Source organism: Engystomops pustulosus, chromosome 9 (assembly GCF_040894005.1).
Source record: "Engystomops pustulosus chromosome 9, aEngPut4.maternal, whole genome shotgun sequence".
Classification (NCBI taxonomy): Eukaryota; Metazoa; Chordata; class Amphibia; order Anura; family Leptodactylidae; genus Engystomops; species Engystomops pustulosus.
Genome location: NC_092419.1, coordinates 75,723,256 through 75,742,420, shown reverse-complemented (window position 1 = coordinate 75,742,420; position 19,165 = coordinate 75,723,256). Strand labels below are relative to the sequence as shown.

The 19,165-nt window shown below is 41.9% G+C and overlaps 1 protein-coding gene across 1 annotated transcript in view; it reads right to left on the bottom strand.

Annotated features, from left to right (window-relative positions):
• The window catches only part of DNAAF6 (dynein axonemal assembly factor 6), a 90,516-nt gene that overhangs the window by 13,859 nt on the left and 57,492 nt on the right, over window positions 1-19,165 (bottom strand). The window contains exon 2 of the mRNA XM_072125976.1: window positions 4,636-4,743. Coding sequence (XP_071982077.1) covers window positions 4,636-4,728 — 93 coding nt within the window. The 5' untranslated portion in view covers window positions 4,729-4,743. The remainder of the gene's footprint in view (window positions 1-4,635; window positions 4,744-19,165) is intronic.

Below are 19,165 nucleotides of genomic sequence, written 5' to 3'. Positions count from 1 at the left end.
TCTTCCGTGGTCCTGCCAACCGACCTTCCAAGGTCCTGCCAGCCATCCTTCCGAGGTCCTGATATGCCGTCCTTCCAAGGTCCTGCCAGCCGTCCTTCCGAGGTCCTGCAAGCCGTCCTTCCGAGGTCCTGCAAGCCGTCCTTCCGAGGTCCTGCAAGCCGTCCTTCCGAGGTCCTGCCATCCCGAGGTCCTTGCCTTCCCGAGGTCCTTGCCTTCCTGTGGTCCTGCCTTCCCGTGTCCCTACCTTGGCTGCCATCCCGGGCCTAGTCGCACCCGTGAAGAAACCTGGTGGCTCCCCGCCGCAGCAAGACCATCCCGCTTTTTTTGGCGGGCTCTGACGAAGACCAGGAGTCCACTGAGAGTCCGCTCCCGGGTTGCGGCTAGCATCGTTATTCCCACCGGTGGTCCAGGGAGTCCACTGACTTTAGTCCCAAGGGGACTATTCCCGTAGACTGTGACAGTCGGCATGCTTTAATAGGAAGAGAAGATCTTGCACAGTATACATCAGTCTTGGTAATAACACCATCTTCATCAGATTTTTCCTTCCAAACAAAGACATGTTCAATCCCTAACTCGTATTCCACTGTGTGTCTAAATTTCTATCTAATAACAGCACTTGTGTTTAAAGAATGTTAACCCTATACCCTGGTAACTTTTCATATTTTTTCAAAAACTCTAAAACCCCCTTTATTTCCTTATTCACATTTTTTTATAAATAAGGGTACATACACACAGCAGTATGCCTGCCCAGCTGTATATGCATGGAGAGGAGGAGGAGGAGGTGACCCCCCCCCCTCCCCTCCATAGAGGAAAGTGGCAAATGTCCCGCACACGCGGGGAAAGATAGAGCATGCTCTTTTCCCTATGTATGGCGCAGATCGGTGCCAATGGATCGGGCATCATCGCCGTCTATGGGGACGTAAATTTGCGGAAGCGTATACATCCCCATAGATGGCCGTCTAAATGTATCCTAATACCAAATTATCTGCAAATAAAATCATTTTCAAATGTCTTTTCCCCTGATAAATTTCTTCCTGGTGGATCCTTCTAGCTAAAGGTTCTATAGTGAGATTAAATAACAAAAATAATAAAATAAAATTAGCAACCTTGACGTGTGTCTCTACCTACCGTATTTTGCGGCTTATAAGCCGCACCGGACTATAAGGCGCACTAGTCCGATGCGCCTTATATATGTAATAATTACATATATAAGTGCATCGGACTATAAGGCGCGGGGTCCGGGGGCGTGGCGGAGGTCCGGGGGCGTGGCGGAGACCCGGCGGGACGCGACGCGACGGGACACGACGCTGAGACGCGACGCCGAGACGCGACGGGGAACGCGGGGAAGGTGAGCGGGGAAGGTGCGGGGAAGGTGGAGGAGGGCAGCGGACGGCAGCGGACCATACTTACATAGGTCCCCTCTACCGGAGACCGCAGATCTCCAGCGGGAACTGCAGACCACGCGGCAGAAGTTGTTCATGCCGCGTGGTCTGCAGTTCCCGCTGGAGATCTCCGGTCTCCGGTAGCGGGGACCTATGTAAGTATGGTCCGCTGCCCTGTGCCCATACATAGGGCGCACCGGACTATAAGGCGCACTTAGGATTTTTACGGAAATCCAAGGCTTTTAAGTGCGCCTTATAGTCCGGAAAATACGGTAGATTAAATCTCTTTGAAATTTCCCCGTGTCACAACTTGTGCCTGTGGTTCACTATACATTGTGTCAATTGCTTTATAGAATAACCCATTCATAACCTTTTTGAGCCAGGGCAAGGCTACACTATGAAAGGCTTTTCATGCGTCTACTGATATTATTGCCGCATGCTTTCACTCCTGTGGCCTTACCCTGGCCCAGCCTGGCACCGCCATCACCAAACATATATTTTTAACCCTGTTTTTCTCCTTTATCTTTCGCCAACTTTCTGATGATATCAACTATCTATTCTTTTCTGATATTTACAATTTCTTCTCCTGTCATTATTTCTTGTCTCACAAATAATTTACTTGTCTCCCAGTACAATATAGGATTCTCACTCAGTAATCAGAATTTTCTCTCTCATAAGTATCCCACTTAGCTCTTATCAATTCCTTCTCTTTACACAACCTGGGAAACGCCACAGATTAAGTCCTTTTTACCTCTCCCACAATCTTAGTCTGCATAGGGGCATGAAATTACAATCTCAAATATCTGGGTAGATCTCACATCTCTTGCCAATAACGTTGATATTAGTACGCAATCTATTCTGGACCACGTCTCAAGCCTCCCTGCAAAGTACGTATATTTTCTAGTCTTCTTATTTTGGATCCTCCGGGGGTCTACCATCAATCCTGACTGGAGCACGTAAAACATCACTTGATCTTCCGCTTTTTGTTTGCCATTGCTATGAATAGTGGACTTATCTATCTTCTCATCAATAACTCTATTGAAGTCTCCCCCCACTATTTTTCCTTCTACTTTGTCTTTAGCTATCCATCTTGGTATTTTCCTTAGGAAGTCATAATTACTTTTCCTATCATTTGGTGCCTATATTGTATATCCTAAATGGTCTTTCTCCTACTTTTATCAACACCCTCATAGCTCGACCTTTTTCCCCCTTAACTTTTTATTTACCAGTATTATGACAGATTAGATACCAGGTCAATGACACACAGAGTTCTAGCAGCAGACACATCTCTACAACCTCTGGTAAGAGGAGACTGTTCCACAGTCTTCATGGTAAAATAGATGCTAGGAAACCACTGCTAAGGACAGGCAGCAAGCACAAGAGACTTGTTTGGGCTCAAGAACACAAGGAATGGACATTAGACAAGTGGAAATCTGTGCTTTGATCTAAGGAGATCTTTGGTTCCAACCTCTGTGTCTTTGTGCGATGCAGAAAAGGTGAACAAGTGGACTCTACATGCCTGGTGAAGCATGGAGGAGGAGGTGTGTGGTGTGAGGGTGCTTTGCTGGTGACACTTCTGGGGATTTATTCAAAATTGAAGGTATACTGAACCAGCATGGTTACCACAGCATCTTACAGCGGCATGCTATTCAATCTGGTTTGCGTTTAGTTTAGGCCATCATTTATTTTTCAACAGGACAATGACCCCAGACACACCTCCAGGCTGTATAAGGGCTAGTTGACCAAGAAGGAGAGTGATGGGGTTCTACACCAGATGACCTGGCCTCCACAGTCTGAACCCATTCCAGAGGGTTTGGGGTGAGCGGGTGAGTTAAGGCAAAAGGGCCAACAAGTGTTAAGCATCTGTGGGAACTCCATCAAGACTGTTGGAAGACTATTTCAGGTGACTACCTCTTGAAGCTCATCAAGAGAATGCCCAAGAGTGTGTCAAACCCTCTAAGTAATAGAGCCACTTTGAGATTTCAAATTGTATTTTAATACACGTACTTAAAAAATTCTTCATTTTTGTGGTAAACCTACAAAAATATTTTGACAAAGGAAAACTGTCCTCTTTAATGCTATGATAAAAAGAGTTAATCTTTGTTCTCAGTTGCTGCCCTGTTTCACCAACATAGAGAGCTCAGGTAGGAAATCTGGTACACACAATTAGGGTTGGTTCATACCACATTATTTGCCATATGTTGTGAGGACATGTCAGGAGGATGCCGACGTGTCCTTACAACGTATGGAACAGATACGTCACCCATCAAACCCTCTTCCCCCTGAATGCGAGGGAAAAAGTGTCATTGTAGTGTTTCCCCAGTGATAGGGACAGTGACATGAACACTGACGTCACCGGCTCCCTATAGCTGTCCTGCTAAGCGGATAGGTTGCTCAAACGGAGGCTGCAGAATGGAAAGATGCTCCCTAAAATTCACATTCCTGCTAAACGAAGGAGATCTCATGTGTTGGCATTCTCACAGGACCTATTTCTGGATACGTGGAAGGCGTTTTCAAGCCTTTGCTGACAGGCTCGGCCAGCTACTTGCAGGACACTATTGACATTCAGCATCCAGCATTCAAACCTCTGGCCTATGATTGGTTTATTGATGAAATCCTACTTATCTGGACTCATTCAGTGCATCAATGAGTTCCATCCCATAATCAATCTCACCTTTTAACTATTAAGTGAAATGAATTTTCTGGATACTATCACTAAAATGCAGAACAAACAGACTGCAACCCAACTGTATCATAAACCAATTGACCGCTGAAAATACCTCAGATGGGACAGCTTCCATTCCAAACACATAAAAAAACTCCATTGCCTACTGTCAAGCAATACAACCACATTTGCTCAAACACCACAGACAGGGACAAACACCTTACTAGTCTCCAAAACACATTTTTAAATAAGGTTTAGCATCCAAGCACCAGTGAAAATCATCTGTCATCTCCTGCAATACAAGTCAAAAAGAGAACCACAGGGTACCCGTTGTTGTCACTTACAACCCACATCTTGAAGTGCAAAGGGGAATTGCATGCAAATTACTACCTATTGTACAGAAGAATGCCAACCTGAAATCAATATTTCCAGACAAACCTCCTCTCTGCTATAGTTCCCAATCTATAAAACATTATTGTCAGGAGCTCACTGTCCTCTCCAGCAATCTCCTGGAACATCTCCCTGCAACCAGGGATAGTTTTCTGCCCAACACGCCACTTTTCCAAATACACTTATACTTATACTTACTTCATCTTCATGTTCTTCTTCAGTATTGTTGAGCAAGGAACATAGAGCTTCAATAGTGGATGCTGAGGAAATGCCACCTAGACATTGCTCCATAATTATATTGATAGCCTAAGTTAATAAAGAAATAGACAAACCATAAACATATAACCATAAACACATAAAATATAAAACATATTGTAAAACAATTTAACCCCTCATTGACATGTAACAAACAGCAACATCACATACGCACTTCTTTTTCAAGTGAGTAGAGACTAAAATATATACAAAATGTATACATGAAGAGTGACTTCAAAACTGTTTTCTTCACCGTTGAGTGCAGAGCAATGCTCAATGCTACAGATGGATGGAGTGGCTGGTTGATGGACACCCCATGCAAACACGGCTATGGCACCAACAAGGACGAGGTGGAGTAATGTTTTGGGCAGGTATCATGGGGAATGAGATTGTCGGCCCTTTTAGGATCCCTGAAGGGGTAAAGATGAACTCCAAAATGTATGTTTCTCAAACAGCACATCCTGCCATGGTTCAAGAAGAAGAACAGTGCATTCCGCAGCAAGATCATTTTCATGCATGATAATGCACCGCCTCACGCTGCAAATAACACACCTGTATCTCTGGCTGCTATGGGCATAAAAGGGGACAAACTTATGGTGTGACCCCCATGCTCCCCTGGCCTCAACCACATTGAGAACATCTGGAGCATCATCAAAAGGAGTGTCTATGATAGCAGGAGGCAGTTCAAATCTAAGCAACAGCTCTGGGAGGGTATTCTGTCCTCATGCAAAACGATTGAAGCAGAAACCATCCAAAAACTGACAAATTCAATGGACGACAGTTCAGAATTTCCTTTCAAACAAGGGGTCATATGTGCAAATATAACATAAAAATGAAAAGGTTGAAAACTCTACTGTGCATAATTTAGAACATGCATTTTGAGTTACGGTAATTTTTATTTAAATATACTGTTATCATGGGCAGTTTGTTCATAAACATTTCAATTATACTCGAACAGTTGATGACTGGAAAATTACAATGACTGCAATTCATTTAGGTAATTTTGGAAAATATGAGAAAATATTATTTGCATAATAATTTGGAACACAGTGAAGGTATCACTGCGTCCAAAAATGCCCGATCTATCAAAATATAATAACTGTTTTTCACTGCTATTAACCCTGTAACGGAAAATAGTGCCCAAAGTCGAAAATTGGACTTTTTTTTAGCATCGAAATGTAATCAAAAGTCGCAAAAAAATGACACCAACCACCACTCCATACACCAAATTATGAACGTTATTAGCGCCAGAAGAAGGCCAAAAAAAAAAAAATTTTGTACAGGTTTTAGTTTTTAGACCAAGAAGCAATGGAACAGGCACTACCAAAAGTCAATGCACGGAGTAACGTCCACGTATCTCAAGTATGATCAATATCATCAAAACAAGAGAAAAAAAGAGAAGATACGTATAGTGGACTAGGATAAATTCACAAATTTTATTCGTACATACATATATATGAATGACAACAAGACCACAAAATATAGGTAAAAACACTAAAACCTGCACCAAAAAGGGTGCACTGAACCTCCCAGGACCTGCGTGTCCTGGGCTCCCTAACCCAACTAGCTAGTAAACATACAATGTAAGATGGTAGTTGTGCGAGGAGACTAGACAAATGATGGGCTGTAAACCAACATGTAAGATGTAAAGTGCAAAGTGCAACACATGTGCAAAAGACAGCCTAGTCTACTGATTGCCTACAAGCCTAGCGTATACAATACCTAATGTGTCAACATGACATGATGAGTGGGAGTAAGTAGGCACGGCCAGACTGGGGGGAGAAAAGGGAGCTAGTATGTTTACTAGCTAGTTGGGTTAGGGAGCCCAGGACACGCAGGTCCTGGGAGGTTCAGTGCACCCTTTTTGGTGCAGGTTTTAGTGTTTTTACCTATATTTTGTGGTCTTGTTGTCATTCATATATATGTATGTACGAATAAAATTTGTGAATTTATCCTAGTCCACTATACGTATCTTCTCTTTTTTTCTCTTGTTTTGATGATACAGGTTTTAGTTTTTGTGAATGTATGAAAACGTTATAAAACCTATACAAATTTACTGTCCCTGTGATCGCATCAACCCAAAGAATAAAGTAGACATGTCATTTAGAGCACACAGTGAAAGCCGTAAAATCCAAGCCCACAAGAAAATGGCACAAATGCGGTTTTTCACCAATTTAACTGTATTTGGACTTTTTTTTTCCTGCTTCCCAGTACACGGCATGGAATATTAAATACTGTCACTATGAAGTGCAATTTGTTAGGCAGAAAACATGCCATTAAAGAGCACTTTACATGTAAAAATAAAAAAAGTTATGTATTTTTATGGTGGGGAGTGAAAAATGTAAATTGAAAAAAAAAAAAGGCAGAGACCCTTTTTAATTTTTTAATTAATTTTTAAAAGTGTTATTTTTCATGCTATTTTCCATGACAGGGTTAAACGCTGTGAAAAAGCATTATTATATTATGGTGTATATGTATTCATATATAACTATTTTGCAATGCCTAACATGTTTCTGATTCCCCTCCTCTTATTGATTTATGCACTTTTTCTATTCCCTACCAAAAAAAACCTGTGGCATGCATGCTGTTCTTTAAAATGCCTAGATAGGGAAGAAATCCCCATAGTGTGGTTTGTGATATCAGATAGATATCTGTAGATTCTAACTTTAGCAGGTGTCATGGTATGTTCCATGTATTGTTATTTTACACAAAACAAATCTCACTAGATAAATAATATTGCTTGTGTTATAATTAATGTAACTCTTAATGGTATACTGTGTTTCAGTAATGTAGGACATGAAGGAATTACCACTATTGACAAATAGACAACATAAACAAACATTAGATTTACATACCCGGTCCATTCGCGATCCAGCGGCGCGTTCTCTGCGGTGGATTCGGGTCCGGCCAGGATTCACTAAGGTAGTTCCTCCGACGTCCACCAGGTGTCGCTGCTGCGCTGAAGAGAATCGGAATGCACTGGAGTTCACCGAGCCATCGTGGGTGAAGGTAAGCGCGAGTCCAGCGACACTTTTTTTTAAAAAAATGCAGCGTTTTTCCGAATCCGCCGGGTTTTTGTTCGGCCACGCCCCCCCCGGTTTCTGTCGCGTGCATGCCAGCGCCGATGCGCCACAATCCGATCACGTGCGCCAAAATCCCGGGGCAATACAGGGAAAATCGGCGCAAATCGAAAATATTCGTGTAACACGTCGGGAAAACACACAATTTAGTATGGTGCAATTAATAAATGTAAGTACACAAGCAACTTTCATCATCAAGGCATGAGCGATCGTCAAGATTAGCTGTAGAAATGTATAGTGTGATCTTACCTGAAGCAGGGGTTGTTTGTAGGATGTCAGGAGCTTCTACAGAAGCTGTAGCTTTAAAGCAAGGGAAGGGGGAGCAGGTAGAGCCAGAAACTTAGACTGGCGCATACCCATTAGGAGAATAAAACCATAAGCAAGTCTGCCAGGAGTGTGTCAACATAGGAGGATGGAGCATGCACAGTATAGCTTCAGTAACATTCTGGATTCTAATGCCGTACTATGTGGGTAGGGATAATCAATATTGAGATCTTGAGGATAACTGTCAGTGAATAACTGTACAAGAAAATTAGGGTGATGTGAATTGAATTAATCAAATATGGTTGAGTAATGTGTAAAAGAAATAAAATAAAATCATTCAGGTGGAAAAAAGGGATGTATTCAAATTAATCAAAAATTAATTAATGAGATTTTGAAGATGAAATATGCGAGAGTTATTATTGTATTTAATGTGGGAAGTGGATATGTCTAATGACAAAAGTTTGGTGCAGACACAGGGTAATAAGGCGAGCTATTAATGTAAGATGAATGTGATATGTATGTATAATTATGGAGGCAAGGTAAGGGTGTATGGTGAATGAGTAATGTGTCAGTGGTGAATAGTGTGCAACGGTGACAAGTGTGATGGTAATACCGTATATGTACCGTATATTCCAGCGTATAAGACGACCCCCCTACTTTCCTGTTTAAAATATAGAGTTTAAGATATATTCGCCGTATGAGACTACCTCTTTTCCAACGCATACAAAACACCGGTAAAAATTTTAAAAAAAACTGATTTGAATTTAACATGGTCCTTTTTTTAATGTAAATTCTTATGACATGCAGGTATATAGCAGGAAAACTGTCGCTCATAAACATAAGGCATACAACAACAACATTACCATCATCCATTTTACTGTAAATGTTACCATACTGTACCTTACATTTTTATTTTATTAAATATTCCATGCCATGTACTCAGAAGCGGGAAAAAAATTCCAAATGCAATGAAAATGGTGAAAAAACGCATTTGCGCCATTTTCTTGTGGGCTTGGATATTACGTCTTTCACTGAGCGCCCCAAATTACATGTCTACTTTATTCTTTGGGTCGGTAAGATTACGGGGATACCAAATCTGTATAGGTTTTATAATGTTTTCATACATTTACAAAAATGAAAACCTCCTGTACAAAAATAATTTTTTTGATTTTGCCAACTTCTGGCGCTAATAACTTTTTTATACTTTGGTGTACGGAGCTGTGGGTGGTGTCATTTTTTGCGAAATTTGATAATATTTTCAATGATATGATTTTTAGGACTGTACGACCTTTTGATCACTTTTTATAGAATTTTTTATATTTTTCAAAATGGCAAAAAACTGCCATTTTCGACTTTGGGCGCTATTTTCCGTTACGGGGTTAAACGCATTGAAAAACCGTTATCATATTTTGATAGATCGGGCATTTTCAGACGTGTCGATACCTGATGTGTTTATGATTTTTACTGTTTATTTATATTTATGTCAGTTCTAGGGAAAGGGGGGTGATTTGAAATTTTAGGGTTTTTTATCATAATTTTTTTTTTTTTAACTTTTTTTTATTTTTATTTATACTATTTTTCAGACTCCCTAGGGTACTTTAACTCTAGGTTGTCTGATCGATCCTACCATATACTGCCATACTACAGTATGGCAGTATATGGGGATTTTCCTCATTCATTACAATGTGCTATCAGCACATTGAAATGAAGGGGTTAAAACGAAATAGCCTCGGGTCTTCGGAAGACCCGAGGCTACCATGGAGACGAATCACCGCCCCCGATGACGTCACGTGGAGCTGCTTCACACCAAGACCACGGACAGGCACTGCCAATGTAAAATCATGTTTAGAGAGTGTCCACGCATCCCAAATATGACATATGTTAAACCAAAGAAGAGAAGTGGATGCGTACTAAGGACTGAGATTATGCAAAATACTTTATTAGATCACAACAAGAAAAACAGGACATACAAAGGTATAAAAACACTTAAAAAACACACACACAAGAAATGTGTGTTGAACTCTCCTGGGTCGGAATATGGCCCAGTCCTACCCGGCTAACAAAGTCCACGACAGTGTGCACAATATGACAATCCAAAAAATTGTGTAAAGAAGGGCAAACAGACCAATGTATATGTCAAGTGAATAACTAATGGGCTGCCCTACTCATACAATACCCAGTATTATCCTCAGAGGACCAGTAGAACCGAGTCGTGTGTCTGGACAAAGAGCCGGGGAGGGAGAGAACCCCACGCGTATCGTCACCTCGGGGTGACTTCCTCAGGGGTAAGTATCTAAGAAATGGAAAGTCCTGTCTATATAGGGGCCAGGCTCCCCACCCCAATCAGTGTTCACACATCCTATTGGTCCCTACGTAAATAGAGTCCTACCTCCAAACACCTCGTGTATGGTTGAAGCCGGCGTGTGTCTAGTCATAATGCGCATGCGCAAGTGATCATAGTCACATGATCAATCACCTGGTTTTCGAATCAAAAGCCGCGCCTCCAAATCGGAGATAGCGGAGATATTACCACACATGGTGAGTCACATGATTACAAGACCGGAGCCGCGCCTCCTGGTCGATTGCGGCGCAACAAATGCGGATCGCGACACAGCACAAATGTGCTTCGTTCTTGCTGTTAGAGAATGGCCAGAGCCAACTCTGTTTAGCAGAGAGGAGGATAAGAATAGCATGCATGCTCGCCGGATGAGTAAGACGTTATTTACATGGATATCACATATTATCGCTATTAAAAAATACAGACGTAAATACTGCGGGTCCCGCATGAGTATACAAAATGTCATAGAGAACTTGTATATTTCTCTCCCTCCATATCACTATCTAGGTACAACCAAGGTGCCGAGTACCAGAGTTTAAAGGCATTGTTGAAGGTAAGTATATACCTACAGACGATTCCTATGCCCACATATGTAAAACAAAGTAAACCAAAATATGAAAATATGGAAATATCTAAAGTGCAAATGTGCTGACACACCATATAATGAAGAATAGGAAAAATAGATATATTTAAAAATACCAAGTGCACAACACCATAAAAAAGATGATACAATGGTGTATACTTACAAAGGGTCAACAATTAAAAATAAAAAGTGTGGAAAAAACACCTTTGACTGCAGAAAAGCTGTGTATCAAAATATATAAACATACATCTTTATACCTACTAGACCCATGTATGGAGGGGAGGGGAGAGGGGGGGGGGGGGAAATAAAATCTGCCTTAAAACGGGACCATGGTATAGTGGATTTGGAGTGCATACTACACGATCACCTTTCTTTTTACTCATCTTCTTGCATGAACACTGATTGGGGCAGGAAAAGGAGAGCAGTGGCCCTGAAAGATATTACTAGAGAGTTTTTGGTAAATGTAGCATGAGAGCATGATAGTTATACAATCACGTGGAGCTGCGATCCCAGGTAAGATGGCGGCACCCAAGCGCCGCTATCTTTTTGAGGCTGCCGGCAAAGCTGTGAAGACACCCGCGATCGGTGCTAGCACCGATCGCGGGTGTTACCGGTAAGCCTTTGCTGCAATATGCAGCAAAGACTTACCGGCTATGGAGAGGGCTCAGCCCGTGAGCCCTCTCCATGCAGCGCGACCCGGATTACCGGCGTATAAGACGACCCCAGAGAAGACAGAAGATTTTTCTGTCTTCAAAAGTCGTCTTATACGCCGGAATATACGGTATCTCGATTATAAAACTGCTAATGGGAAAATAGATAAACAGAAATTCATTTTTGCTTTTGTTTTCCAATGATTCATTAATAAATCCAAAACATTTCCCTTTGTGAAAGTTTGTTAAAGTAGTTGTTTCCCTGGGGTATTTCTTCTATTAGGGTTATAGAGAAAACCATGAAGTCTTTTTGATGGTAGGTATAATCATGTCATGAGACACTGGGGTAGATTTATCAAGAGTCTGAATGTCAGGATATTTCTAGTTGCCCATGGCAACCAATCAGAGCTCAGCTTTCATTTTACCTGTGCTCATGAATATTTTAAAGGGGAGCTGTGATCGGTTGCCATGGGCAATTAGAAATATTCTGACTTTCAGACACTTGATAAATCTGCCCCACAGTGTTTAATGTATCCAATGGTGGTGTTACATCAATGGTTAATTAATTACCCAACCATATTTGATTAATTCAATTCCCCCATCACCCTAGTTTTCTTGTACAATTGTTCACCAATGCAGTTATAATCAAGATCCCTCTACCAGTAATATTAAATCTTGTATTATGGCCATCTAGGAAGCTTTTCCCACCACTTTAAGCACCAGAACAATCCTCTTGGCTGACCCATTGTATTGCTTATCGGTAGTTTGTGTGATAATTTATAGACTTTTATCTACAACCTTGTGCCGAGACACTTTCCTCCTTTGTGAAAGGCACCACCTTTATGCTTAGACGATTGCATAATATCCATTTGGAGGAGGATATGATCTTAGTCACAGGTGACATGGAGTCCTTATACACACGATTGGACATGACCATGGAGTATGCGCATCATCCTATTACTTGGACATAACTTAGACCCTGATTTGAGGGAATAAGTGATATCCCTGTTGGATTTAATTTTGAAACACAACTATTTTGTCTTTAAAAATTGTCTCTTCCTACAGCTCTAGGGTACAGCTATGGAGGCGTTGTGCGCGCCCTCATGTGCAAATCTATTCCTGGGGCTGTGGGAGAGAGAATTTGTACAACACACTGAGGGATTTGAGACAACTCCTATGGTCAAGATATTTCGACAATATACTGTTAATTTGGCAGGCCTCCACATCACATTTAGACCTTTTTTTTGTCAGAATGTCAATAACTGAAATATAAAATGGACCTGAAAATACAGCCACGACCAAGTGGAATTTCTTGACATTCTTGTTACTCAAGACCCAGATGGGTCTACATGTACTGATGTCTTTCAGAAGTCTACTTCCACTAACTCTTTTCTTCACTCCACCTCTTCTCACTATCCTCTAGTTAAAAGGCCATTCCCGTGGGCCAATTCTTCTGAATGCAACATATTTGTTCAGGAAAGAGGGTATGGAATACAAACAATCAAAAATGGCTATAGAAGAGCAAAAAAATACATTGAGATTGTTGGTGGGTAGACCCAAGGGTAAGTCACGAGCTTTCAACCAGGTGCGTGTTATCACATCTAACAATTCCCATTGGTCGGAAGTACAGGAGATACTGTGAAGACAATGGTCTGACTTACACGCAACTTGAGGGATATGATGATAGCCAGTCATTTTGTCCATCCTAGCGTAATTTTGATAGCAAGTGCCCAAAATGGGGTTCATACAAAGAAAGTATGATTGTTTATAACATCAATTGTAAGACAGGCTGTTATCTATATTGCCACTTGCCTGTGTGGGCTGATATATATAGTGATGATGAGAGCCTTTAACCCTTTAAGGACCTCGCCCTTTTTTGCTTTTTCATTTTTATTTTCCACTCCCCACATTAAAAAATCTATAACATTATTTTTTTTATGCATAAAGAGCTCTGTGACAGCTTGTTTTCTGCGTAACAAATTGTACTTCATAGAATTTTTTTTCATAAAAAAATTCAAAATGCAGTAAAATTGGTGGAAAAACGCATTTGCAGTGTTATCTTTTGGGCTTGGAATTTACGGCTCTCAGCCTGTGAGCCCTCTCAATGCACCTGCAGCCAACCCGTGACGTGCTATTAAAGTAAGTGTCTTCAAGCATGCCAGATCATAGCCGCAGAGAGGGACAGCTTGTGACAGCTTGTTTTCTGCGTAACAAATTGTACTTCATAGTGATGGTATTAAATATTCCATGCCATGTACTGGGAAGTGGGAAAAAAAATTCAAAATGCAGTGAAATTGGTGGAAAAACGCATTTGCGGTGTTTTCTTTTGGGCTTGGAATTTACGGCTCTCAGCCTGTGAGCCCTCTCCATGCACCCACAGCCAACCCGTGACGTGCTATTAAAGTAAGTGTCTTCAAGCATGCCAGATCATAGCCGCAGAGAGGGACAGCTTGTGACAGCTTGTTTTCTGCGTAACAAATTGTACTTCATAGTGATGGTATTAAATATTCCATGCCATGTACTGGGAAGTGGGAAAAAAAAATTCAAAATGCAGTGAAATTGGTGGAAAAACGCATTTGCGGTGTTTTCTTTTGGGCTTGGAATTTACGGCTCTCAGCCTGTGAGCCCTCTCCATGCACCCACAGCCAACCCGTGACGTGCTATTAAAGTAAGTGTCTTCAAGCATGCCAGATCATAGCCGCAGAGAGGGACAGCTTGTGACAGCTTGTTTTCTGCGTAACAAATTGTACTTCATAGTGATGGTATTGAATATTCCATGCCATGTACTGGGAAGTGGGAAAAAAGTCAAAATGCTGTGAAATTGGTGGAAAAACGCATTTGTGGTGTTTTCTTGTGGGCTTGGAATTTACGGCTCTCAGCCTGTGAGCCCTCTCCATGCACCCGCAGCCAACCCGTGACGTGCTATTAAAGTAAGTGTCTTCAAGCATGCCAGATCATAGCCGCAGAGAGGGAAGAGCATCCCAATAAATTACAGATTGTCCCCTGTAACTTTTATGACTTTCATTCATGTAATCCGAGAGGATTTAAAGTGCGGTGGATAGATAAAATCAATCGTGGAAATCGTGATGGAGATATTACATGAATTATCAATACTTAATCCATTAACAATTACCCTATGTCCTAATGCTATACTTAGCATAGCTGACGCAACTTATGATGCGGACTACACTGTGTTTTTAAACACACATCCCCTTGTACATTAAATAGCATATGCAATTTCTGTTACCTATGTGCTTATAACTTTTAGTCAACTCAATAAAAGTCACATTTTACTCTTGAGTTTTCCTGTCCGGATATGGGCTCGCTAGCCTGCCTATGGTAGTTTTGTAAAAATATGTTTTAAATCCCTGCCATGACAGTAGGTCCGTTTTTTGTTAGACCTTGTTGAAAGGTAGTCTTCCACTTGTCACCCTTGCGGATCCGGATGAGGTTGTAGGCCCCGCGAAGATCCAGCTTGGAGAAGACCTTGGCGGTCAAAGAGCTCTGTGATCAACGGCAACGGATAGCGGTTCTTAACCGTGACCTTATTAAGACCGCGATAATCAATGCATGGACGGAGTGACCCATCCTTCTTGGTCACGAAGAACAACCCTGCACCAGCTGGAGAAGAGGACTTATGTAGAAAACCCTCTCTGCAGATTCTCTTGGATATATTCTGACATTGCTGCAGTCTCAGGAACGGAGAGAGGGTACACTCGACCCCGGGGAAAAGAAGCACCCAGCAACAGATCTACAGGGCAGTCGTAGGGACGGTATGGTGGCAAAGTCTCTGCTTGCTTCTTGAATACATCAGCAGCCGACGTTCCTGGAGGAAAGCCGGGTTCTGTCAACCTGCATTGGTTCCTCTACAGACGGCACGGTCGGAGACTGGAGAGGCTTTTGGAAGGCAGGTGCCAAGCGAGGCAAACGTAGAACCCGGACTTGCGGATACTGGAGATGCAACTCCTCACTACGCTCCTTAAAACGAACATCATTCCCAGTGGCCAGATTGATGAGACCACTCAGAGTAGACAGCAGGTCACGTGCAGCCAATGAGTCTTTGATTGGACCTGAAAGTTACTTTTTAATGGTCAGTGCTGCATCGTTCCGTTAGTAGGTGCGGAACTGAACTGCATACTCCCCAACGGGCGAGCCCCCTTGATGCAGGTTCTGCAGGTTCCTCAAAAATGGACCAGAATTCCACCAGGAGTGTAGTGAGAGTAGCAGTGACCAGATTGTTTCTGTCCCAGAGAGGGGTAGCCCAGACCAGGGCCTTCACGGAGAGAAGGCTGATGAAGAATGCCACCTTGGGCCATTCAGTGACAAATTGAGATGGCATAAGCTCAATGTGCAGGGAGCACTGAGTAATAAAGTCCCTGCAGAACTTGGGGTCCACATCATCCTTGGTAGGCATAGAGAGTCTCAGCCTTGGTTCAGCGGAAGACAAGCGGGGGTAGCAGGAATCGGTCGCTGTTGCTGAGTGGCAATCAACTTCTGCAGGGAAGTTGAACTTGTCGGGGCCCATGTCCGGATCTTACTGTCAGGCTTCTGGGCTAGTAAACTGTTTTATATGAAGAAAATCACAATTCTCTTTTATTACCTGTGTGCGCCTTCTGTAACCACTCAAAATGAAGATAGTTAGATGGACAGTATTTATCACACTGTCTGACGTTGGATGATAAATCTGAAGCCTTCCCACTGTGCTCCATGCTTTTTCTGTATCAAAATCCATAGCTCAGATCTAGCTGAAATCACTTTTAAAAAAAGCAGAAAGCAGGACAAGGGATGTGTCCTATTTGGGAGTGAGGAAGGATTGAGTTGAGAGAGAAGTTGGCTGACTTGGATAAAGACAATTTAAAAGTGATTTTTAGTTCTGAGCTATGTATTTTTATAAAATAAAAATTGTACATATTTTTTTAAAATAAAAAAGCATTGGGTACATTATAAAGACTTCTATGGAGACCAGTCATTGGGTTTAATGGTGATGGACAGGTTCCCTATAAGGGTGCGGTCACACTTCACACATTTAGTTTACAAATCTTTACAAATGCAGTGCTAATGTGTGGGGGTGGGCCTTGGCCTGATGGCATAAGCGCTTCTAGCTAGCCCTACGTGTGACCGCGTCCTAAGCTGTCCATGACCCCTTTTACCAAGGACATTCCCTTTTTGGTGCACTTTTAGGGTTTTTGTGGCGGTAAGGGTTTCCCAGATTCCCTCTTATGTTACGGCTATCCCCTATCTGGTCATTCAATGTTCCCTATTACATACCTGCAATAACAATATACTGTACTACAATACTGTTATATTGCAGTATATTGTATGAGTGATCAAACTGACAAGGGTGCAAGAAGAAAAGTTACAGAAATAAACATTTATCTAATCATCAGCCATCAATTCCCAGTTGTGCATACATATACAGTGCCTTGTGAAAGTATTTGGCATCTTGATCAGCCACATTTAAGGCTTCAAACATAGGTGAAGAATCAACAAAAGGTGGGTCACAACTGTAAAAATAAAACAAAATTTATTAGATATTTTGAACTTTTGTAAAATATTATAAACTGAAAAGTAGGGCATGCAATCTTATTTGGCCCCCTTAAGTTAATACTTTGTAGCGCCACCTTTTGCTGCCATAACAACTGCAATTTGTTGGGGTATCAGGTCTCTATAGGTTTTGCACATTGAGAGACTGAAATTCTTGCCCATTCTTCCTTGGAAAACAGCTTGAGCTCAGTGATGTTTGATGGAGAGCATTTGTGAAAAACAGTTTTCAGCTCTTTCCACAGATCCTCAATTGGATTCAGGTTTGGCCTTTGACTAGGCCAGTGGTGGCGAACCTATGGCACGGGTGCCAGAGGTGGCACTCAGAGCCATTTCTGTGGGCACTCAGACATCGCCCCAGGACAGAGTTCACCAAATCTTCCTGCAGTCCCAGGCAAGAGATGCTGCTCTCAATGCTATTTTAAAGCTGTTTGGAACTGTCTGAAAATTGAGAAGGTGTTGACGGAACTGCAATATCTCTGGAGGTCCTCCTGCTGGACCCACCATTCTTCTTCTACTAAGAGACCCTGGAGAGAAGCTACAATGTCTGAGTCTGAATTTTCCCTTCTTTTTTCAATTGATTGGAAGAACCAGTAGCAATAAGTTAATGCTTAAAATGCCATGTTGGCACTTCACAGTAAATAAGTGGATTTTTGTTGTAATTTGGGCACTCTGTCACCAAAAGGTTCACCATCACTGGACTAGGCCATTCTAACACCTGGAAACATTTATATATGAACCTTCTATCATAGATTTTGCTTTTTGTTTGGGATCATTGTCTTATTAGAAGATAAATCTTTGTGTGTTCCTTTGTCTTCATGATGCCCTCTGTGCTTTAAACAGAACCCTGAAGGCGCGGTCACACGTTGCAGTTACAACTCCACTGCAATCAGTAAAGAAAGTTATCCTGTACTAATAATGGGGGATTTTAATGCCCTATTTAATGTTAGCTTGGATCGGATGTCTTTGGAGGGGGAGGTGGGAGAACATACTAGCGGAAGGGATTCTAGACTTTCAATTTTGTGTTAAGAACTTGGTCTACTGGATGTATGGCGCACAAAATTTGGCACAAAGAAAGCCTTTTCATATATGAGTAAGACGCATAAAGTGTTAACACGTATTGATCACTGTTTGGCTAGTCACTCCCTATTATCTAGCATTGGAAGTATGCATTACGAGCCAATAGTTATCTCGGATCATGGACCAGTAGTAGTTGTTATGGGCCCCGCGGAAAAGAGAATTCGAAACTTCAGGTTGAACTCATATTGGCTCCCAATATTAGGTGACTCATTGGATATTAGACAGCTGATAAAAGAGTTTTGGGAGGTAAATAAAAATGTGGAAGATAAATGCTGTACCTGGGACGCTCTTAAAGCCTATTTAAAGGGAGTGTATAAAAAAGGCATAGGAGAAGCGAAAAAGAACTTTAGTCGTAGAGAACAATTGTTGAAACACAAATATTTAGAGGCGGAAAAAAAGTTGAAGTGGCAACATACCAGTGAAAACGGGAAAGCCATGTTAGACGCAAAAGCAAAGTACGAGGAGTTCTTGGAGGGGAAAGCACAACATAGACTACTTTTCAGAGGTCAGAAATATTTTTCAGAAGGGGGGGAAAGCCGGGAAAGTACTGGCCCATATGATACAACATCCGGGCACAAACAGTTATATCTCCGCAATACGGGATCATTTGGGCAGAGTAACAAAGGACCAATGGAGGGTGTTGGATCAATTCAAAAATTTTTATGAAGATCTGTATACCTCGCAGTTATCCTGTTCAAAAGAGGAAATTGAGGGGTACTTGGGAAAGATGAAACTGCCCAAACTCTCGGAAAGCCAAAGGGAAAAATTAGAGGCCCCTATTACCCTAGCAGAAACACAAGACACTGTTAGAGGCTGTACTAAAGATTCCTCCCCAGGCACGGATGGCCTCCCATTCGCTATATATAGACAATATGGAGACACTTTGCTACCATTACTATTAGAGACTATTGAAGAGGGGGGAGTAAGTAAAGTCTCA